The sequence below is a fragment of the Kryptolebias marmoratus genome, linkage group LG5 (assembly GCF_001649575.2).
Source record: "Kryptolebias marmoratus isolate JLee-2015 linkage group LG5, ASM164957v2, whole genome shotgun sequence".
NCBI classification, from domain to species: Eukaryota; Metazoa; Chordata; class Actinopteri; order Cyprinodontiformes; family Rivulidae; genus Kryptolebias; species Kryptolebias marmoratus.
In genome coordinates, this window is record NC_051434.1 from 6,441,136 (window position 1) to 6,449,550 (window position 8,415).

The 8,415-nt window shown below is 41.2% G+C and overlaps 1 protein-coding gene across 6 annotated transcripts in view; it reads right to left on the reverse strand.

Annotated features, from left to right (window-relative positions):
* Positions 1 to 1,836: 1,836 nt before the first annotated feature.
* Positions 1,837 to 8,415, reverse strand: part of rbms3 (RNA binding motif, single stranded interacting protein) — a 264,210-nt gene continuing 257,631 nt past the window's right edge. For all 6 annotated transcript variants that reach the window (XM_025006950.2, XM_037975838.1, XM_017424121.3 and 3 more), the window contains 3 exons: positions 4,847 to 4,936; positions 3,394 to 3,518; positions 1,837 to 1,957 (listed from right to left, as the gene is read on the reverse strand). In XM_025006950.2, coding sequence (XP_024862718.2) covers positions 1,954 to 1,957; positions 3,394 to 3,518; positions 4,847 to 4,936 — 219 coding nt within the window. In that variant the 3' untranslated portion in view covers positions 1,837 to 1,953. The remainder of the gene's footprint in view (positions 1,958 to 3,393; positions 3,519 to 4,846; positions 4,937 to 8,415) is intronic.

Genomic DNA, 8,415 nt, shown 5'->3' on the forward strand with positions numbered 1-8,415 from the left:
AATGTTTCAAAATGCAGCAAAATGATTCCTCCTGCAGCTTATTATGCTGTAAAATGTTTGAGTTAGTTATAGCTGAATCAAAGATAAAGAGACAGACAGAAATCATGGAATAATGGAGCTCCCTCGTCTTTTCCTAAAGTTTTCTCTGCAGGATCTGAGAGAGAGGTGGAGAGATGCCACAAAGGAGGATGAGGGCAAAACTAAACATATAAAGGAAAACAGAAGGAAAGATTGATGATTCACACGTTTAAATACTGCCTGATATGAGTTCTGAGGGTTTGTGTGTCGTATCTGTGTGTGTGTTTGTTGTCATGCATGTGTGACAGCTTGAGAAATCATCCTGAACTTGGTGAAAAGAACATGTTAGGACTGGTCCGGCCATCAAGGTAAAACAACCCAGAAAAGGAAAAAAAAAGGGAAAAAAGATGAAGATGACTGCAGCAACAACAACAGCAATAACAACATTAATATCAACAACAACAACATCAACAACAACAAAATCAAACTGGAAAAGAAAAACAAAACTCTGGTTCAGAGTGTCTCTTCATCTTTGGTATAAAAATGGCCGTCCATGGGCTGCATTTGATCCACAACTATGAAAGACTACAGAAATTGTCAACAATTTCTTCTATTGCTTTTGCACTGATTGGTTTTAACCATAAGCTCCTACTGAATCTACTGTTTTTTTTATTATTTTACTGCCAGATTTTTTTTTTCTGTATTATTTTTTTTTTTTTTGCATTTTATACTTTTTTTCCCTCCTTTTTTAAATGTCTTTTTTTGCAGTGTGACAAGCAAAGCGGGCTAAAAACATGTTAAAGCTCATAAAAAAGGGTAAAATGTGGCAGATAAAAAGCACTAATGTCATCGACAGCGACGTTGCCATGTAAAATGATAATGAGAATAAAAAAACATGTTCAGCATTTTGCAACAGACTGCATCCACGGTGCAGCGTGTCTTCTTATGTTTTCCTCGTTGTGTAAAATCTCTTTAATGCTTCCACCCAACCCACCCCCACTCATCGTTCCCCTCCCAAACAAACATTTTGTTTACTTCTCACACTTAGTTACCTCTGGCATAATAATTATCAAAGTTTTTCTTCTAATGAAGAAAAGAAAAAAGCTTCTCTCTATTAAATCTGTACAGCTTATGTGATAGATTCTCTCTCTTTTTTTTTCTCTCTCTCTCTTTAGAGCAACTCATTCAGCGTCTTTTACCCCTCAAGTACAAGACGAGACATTTTTGTTTTTTCCACCCCCCTCCCCGACTAGACGTCAGACTTTAACTCTGTAAAAAAGTTTCTGGCGCCCTTCAAATTAAGGCCATGAAGATTCAAGAAAGAAGAAGAACCAAAAAACAAAACAAACAAAAAAAAACCACGTTGTTTCTGAGTATATCTAGAAAACTAAGATTTAACACTAGAACATAAAAAAAAGGACTGAAAAGAAATCGTAGCTTAATATCTGAGGAAGACAATCTCTGTGTGTATCTCAAACTGGAGTCCCCTTTTCTAATTACAAAATAAACTTCATCACCTAACTGCGTGTTCAGCCTTTTCTTTTTTTTTTTTTTTTTTTAGTTATTTTGTCCTTTTTATTTCTCTTTTTTTTGGTCTTTTTTAATTAGTTGAGAATTTTCTTGGAGAAACTTTTCAAGCTTCAGCTCAGTCCTTTAGGCAGGTTCCCAGACTAAACAATTTCACTTCTTTGCACTGTGCCCAGTAATTTCCCCTCATCCCCTTCCTCAGAACTCGTCGCCTCAGTCTTGATTTCTTTTTTTTTTCTTTTTTTTTTTCTCGTAGGCCAGGTAGGAAATGAAAAAAGTGTCTCTTTTTTGGTGCCTGGGCAATCTGGAAGTAATCTCTTTCTTTTCTCTTTTTCCTCACATTCACAGTGCAGCCAACCCTCTGTCTCAAGGCAACGCTGTCACAGGAACATTCGCTCAGGCCGTTTGCTATCTGATAAAAGAGGAGAAAACAGAAAGGTTGGTTGGGGCTGTAATCAAAGCACAATTTTACAAACACAGAAGAGCAACAGAGCCGACAGCTGACAACACAATAAAGAGCTAAATTGCTGCTGAAACGACACGCAAAAGACAACAGCAGCCAGGAGTCATTTGAATCATTTTAAAATGGCACTATGCTCCATTTTAACGTCATTGTTAAGTCCTGGGCTGTTCAACAAAACATTTATTATTGCTGAACATTAAAACCCATCAAGTTCAGAGAAAAATATATTCTGCATTTAACCAAATAATTCATAAAGAATAAATAAATGTATATTCTGTTATAGTGCATATTAGAATGGAAGGTGAACTTATCTCCAAAAGGGATAGTGAAATATTAGATGTACTTAACAGCATTTTATGTAAGTTTTTTACTTGCTTGTGTGTGTGTGTGTGTCAAGACGTTTGAGCTCTTATTACTTTCCCCACGATCTCAAACCATACTGAGCCTGTTTGAGGTTAGGCTTGATCATAGTTGCTGAAAGGAGACGTTAGTTAAAAAATACATTTGAGGCTTCATAATTGGACTTATTTAACTTGCTTCCAACAATCTGCAGCCAAGAATGTCTCTAAGCAGCCTCCTACTCCACTGACAAATAAAAATAACTGATGGAAAAATGGAAAAAAGGAACAAGAAATTGTTTTTAAACAACATCAGTTTTCTGGTCCAAAGGTAGCAGCTAAGCTGAAGTCTGGAAGAAAGAACTGCAGGAAAGTTTGACTAAAACTAAGACTGTGGAGTTGATTTAATAGATTTGAAAGTGTCTGCAACGATCTGTGACAGCAAAGGTGAATTTAGCAAACAACGACAACAAAAAAAGATTGGGCCTAACTTCACATAAAAGAAAAACTTAGCTTGATGTCAGCAAATTCTGTAAGTAAAATGAGTCACATAATTTAAATTAACAAAAAGACAGTAAGAGGAAAAGATAATAGAACTATAGAAGAACAAAATCCATCCAAACGAAACAATCTCAGCTGCAACAAGATCTGTTTATACAAAAAGCTTGTTACCAGTTTCTGAACATACACCAGGACAACATTTTGAAAACATCAATGTAATCTCTTTGCTCTTTAGGCTGAAATCTTTTGGAGATCAGTTCACCTTTTACTGATTCAACTGCAGAGAATTACAGAAATGTAACCAAAAGTTTATAAAATTCCTGCATGTATTTATCACAAGGAATTTCTTTAGGAATCTTCAAACAAAATAAAACAAGCACGGTGATCTAAAACTAAATTAAAATAGCTAACTGCATCGATGCGCAAGATAAAGGCCTTAAGTTGTCACATTTATCAAACCTTCTAGCAAGAGTGCTTATAGTTTCTAAATATTAAGACCTGAAAGGTAAATTTGACAGATTCCAACGGTGGAGAGACTCTGCTTACTTGGACTGGTATGAGAAAGCGGGAACATGGTCGGCAGCACTGTCCACCTGGATCTGTTGCTGCTGGCCAGCCACCTCCTGTGATGAAGGAGCCACTGTCTGGGGTGAGGTGTCTGTCACCACTCCCTGAAGGGGGATAAAAAACACGGCAGGAAATGTCTCAGCTTGGAACGAGAACACTGTGTGACTGTATACACTGAACTCCTGCTTCTGTGGGACGGGAAAGCTGTCGGCCTCGGAGGGGGGCGGTGCCTCTTGTGCTGCTGCTGGAGGTTTTTCACATTTTATGTTTATAAAAGTTGTATTGGAATTTTAGTAGTTGTCAGAGGATGGTGAACTCCTTTTGTCACGAACCAGCAACTACATTTAAAGTAAGAAAAATGTTCGCCCTCAGTACTGCCGACATATATTAGAGCCATTTGTACACGAGAACAGTCTGTGTTTGGAGTAGAAAACTTCTTTACAGATGGCTCTGTGCACTGAATCCATCAAAACAACCCTCTTAGCCTTTTTATGTGTCTAGAATTACTGATCGCCCCCATCACAGAGTCATCTCAATCACCTTTAACAAGCTCTCAAGGATAAGTTGTCCTGTCCATACATCAGCCCTGCAGACACGGGCTGATACAGTGATATACGCCCCGCTGCCGACGCTGGCACTGAGAGGACAATGGACGGGATGAAATAGGTAGAAGGTGCCGTGGGCTACGCTTCAGCTACATCCCTCTTCTCCAACCCACTCCCTCATCCTGAAGACTGCAACTTTCTGAGAAGGGGGAGTCTAAGAGGGGGTCATAGGAGGCGAGAGAAGCGACTAATGGATGTGTCAGGGGAAACTGTCATTGTCCGGAGGCTGGCGGGCTAACCAGGCCTCCACAGCTGACGGATGTTTCAGCCACCTACCAGCCTGGACCGACCGTGAGGGGAGAGAGAGAGAGAGAGAGAGAGACAGCTCCACTGGCGCTGTGTCTCACTTCAGCTCCTGTCATCTGATACACGACTGATAGTCCATCTGAATATGACCACACTGTCAGCCGCCAGACAGCTCGCCTGCTCGCCCCGCTGTCCAACCGCCCGCCCGCCTGCCCGCTCCCTGCGTTCATCAATTCTCTGTGTGGACTGCCTGAACCTGCCAGGAGCTCAGACAGCCGCCGAGGAAGCGAGGAAGTCTGTGCTGTGCTGCACTTCAAATGTCTTTCCCAAACACTTCAAAACTTCTGACTCATTGTGCTTTGCTTGCAGTTATTTACCACTGGTGCAAAGCTATTTATTTACAGGGAACAAACGAATATTTCTGCACGCTTCAAAATGCAATCTGCTATTTGACAACAGTTTTAGGTTTTAGATGTGATGAGCAAGTTTTTGGTGGATTAATAGTGATGCTACCCTCCGCAGGAAATGGTAACAGATTTCTGAGTCTTGGTAAGTGCCGTGTGTATGCTTGTGGGTCTTACTTCGACAGGGACGGCTGTTGGAGGCACAGGAGTGTACTGGGGAATGTAGGTCCCTTGCATAGGTGCCGCGGCAGCTGCAGCAGTCATGTACTGAAACATACACAAAACAAAATCCTTTCACATGAAAATTCCTGAGACACTCAGAGCTACAAATCCCAAAATCATTATTAGAAAATAAACACTTTCCTGACATCAAACACGGATCCGCGTTCCCTGGAACACTTATTTAGTGTAATTACTCCCCTAACTATTAGGAAAAGCCAGATTGTTGTGCCTATAACAGCCTTTGGAGGGCGCTAGAAGAACACGTGTCGACGCTCAGAAGAGCACAGGAGATCAGATAAGTAAGAGAAAAGAACAAAAGAGGGGAAGATGTCCTGCTGTCCCACCAAAACTTCAAAAGGCAAGCAAACACACTGGGCCACAGTCGAAGAGGAAAAAAGTAATAACAACAGGAGTCTAAAGAGACTTAAATGTGTGTGAAGGGGAAGAAAAAGCAAGAGGTCTGCTGCCTGTGGCCTATATTCCTTTAGTCATGCCTGCTCTGGCTTTTACCTGCTCGCTGCAATGAGCATTTTACAAACGTAACACAGGTTTGGTTACATGACAGCCTGGGGGCTTTCACATGCAACATGAATGAGGAGAATTTCTCTGTGAGAGCTTTGTATGTGTGATGGTAACGTGAGCTTGTTTTTAATTAGCACACACCTGCGCATAAAAGACGACCTATCAGTACGAGTCTGCAACTCTGCATGCCATGCAGCATGTATGTGTGATACATACATCACATGTCTGCGCTTCTGTTTGTGTAAAAAAAAAAAAAGACAAAGAGGCTGCAGCACAGCGCCAACGGATGTGATCCCAGATGAAAGCCACCGGGCTGCCTCTCCTCGTCTTCCTGCTGCCTTCCGGACTGAACAAAAAAAGGGAGGTACAATCCCTTTTCCCTGCCTCTCCGTCCTGCTTCATGCGAAAAAACATGGTGGCAGTATGCAGCAGGAGGCAGTAATGGACGGGATGTGGCGAGCCTTTCTTGGCTACGGGCCCGGCGATGCTGGTGAAGTGTCATTACCGGCAGCGTTGCTAATGGATCGGGTACGGCTCCACCGCTCACTGCTAATGAGAGCAGCTAAAGGCCATGGACATGGGTGATTAACTCCCCCACCGTTGCTACACAGAGCCAGGAGGAAGCCCTGGGATGGATGTTAGTGTGCGTTCATATGTGGGTCTTTGAATTTAAGGTTATCACACCTTCAGGGCTGTCACACTCAGGACAGGGTGAGGCAGCATATCCAGACCTCCTGACACATTACCACATTACCTCTCTGCGTGTCACCCCCCTCCCCCTTCTTCCCTCTCACCTTCCTGTCACCCTCTCTTTTTTACTCCTTCTCTTTCAACCTGCTGCCTACTGAAAGGGCCTATCAGATTGTTGAAGTGACCTTCTCCCTGGTGAATCCAAACCATGCATACCAATTTTCTTTGGGACTTGAGGTCTTCGCCTCTCCTCCCCATTAACTTATTCAGTCAACTCACCTGTGAGGGCTGCATGAAAGCAAATGAAGGAAAGTAAGAGATAATTAGCTATTATCACAATCTCCCTGTCATGGGGAGAATGTCTGTTTGAAATGTTATATTTCTCTGCTGGGCTGCAAAAGGAATTTAAATTGCATTTAACAAGAAAATTTAATAAGGTTTTTCCTTCTATCGTGACCATTAGTTAACCTATTTAATGTGGCAGGTTGAGCAAAGCATAATTCTGCAGTAGCCTGTGTGGCAAGTCAGTGAGGATGTCAAGCCTAGCCATGGTGAATTGGGTTGCCATGGTGATAAAGATGAGTTTTGTCCAATTTCGCCTCCTTTAGTACTTCCTTGTCCATAGTCAGGGGACAAGTTTGGGTAATATAAAGCATCCCTAATTGGCGATAAATGGTGTTTCAGCTCAGTCACACACACACACACACGTCCACACATATACATCTATACTGTTACACACATACACACACACGGGGCCTGAAGCAGATGGTGGGTGCATGTATATGATGAACGGGAGGCTTGAATAGCTCCTTAACGAGGCTGGTGTGAGTAGACTCCTTAAGCCTCTTCTCTGCCATCACTCTCCATGACATACACTCACGACTTCAGTGTAAATTCAGACCGCAATGCAGCAACGCCAAGATGAAAATCCATAGCATAGACAGAAATACTCTGGTACCACAGTGGTTTGGGACTCTGCACCACAATAAGACAATTTATGTTTGGTGGCTACAAGGAGGAAGGGACAGTTTGGGCTTTGAGATTTCCACTGCACCGAGAATTTCTCTTTAAATTGTAGCCCTGCAGCATTTCTAAAAGACCAAATAAATTCTTCATGATTTGGTCTGTCACTCAGTCTCCACGTCCATCTATCCTCTTGGTGATGACACGCCGCTCTGTGGCATCATCTACAAGGTGAAGGATAACACTTGATCAAGGCGAGAGCATTTCAGTCAGTGTAGGGTTATTAATGGCAGAGCAGTGTGGGGGATGGGCTCTGATGACTATCGATCTGTGCTGTGGGTGTCTAACACTGTGGGAACTGTTGGAGGGAATTACACTGCTCTTCCACTTTAGTAGGAAAAGCTCTGAATATCCTCGCCTCTGGGCTTTGTTAAGTGCTTACAGCGATTTATGCTGGTAAAGTCAGTCACTAGCCTCAGGTTTTACAGGAAACGTACGAACGTGGTTGCAAATAGCAGCCCACGAACTGTTTCAAGGGTCTATTTTGAGCTTGTAACCACTAGAGGAGTGATGAAGTTTTGATGTGAGCACAGACAGGAGGACTTACTGATGTCCTCTTGGTTAAAGAACTACAAACCTGACAATAATTTCACCCCATTTTTTTAACATCTACAATAATTCTACCTAAAAACCAAGTGTCTTTTTGTCTGCATATCAAATAGCTCTTTCACCTTTTTTTTTAACTACAATTATACTACTGTTTCTTTTTACCATTTTAGGAGAAATGCCTATTTGTTTGTTAAACTAGTTGACTTTGACCTATGAATCATTTTAGCACAAAAGGCTCTTGAACTCAAGAAATGAGCCATTGTTGCGTTGACACAGATCAGATAACTCAACAAAAAAGCAAACAAATAACTAAATCAGATCTTTGTTTCCTTTCAGATATTGTTTATCTAGATATTATTTTTGGCATGAATTTTCTTCTTTGGTCCTCCGATTGCCAAGTTTTTTAAAATGTGAAGCCAAACTGCAACAGTATTTAGATGCAAGGAAGTCACAATGAAAGCAAAAAATAAAAAAGTTGGGGAGGTTTAAAACTTTTACACAGCAACATACAGGTGCTGGTCATAAAATTAGAATATCATGAAAAAGTAGATTGATTTCAGTAATTCCATTTAAAAAGTGAAACTTGTATATGATATTCATACATTACATACAAACTCATATATTTCAAATGTTTATTTTGTTTAATTTTGATGATTACAAATGACAACAAATGAAAATCTCAAATTCATCATATCAGAAAATTAGAATCTTGTGAAAAGGTTCAAAATTGATGGCACCTG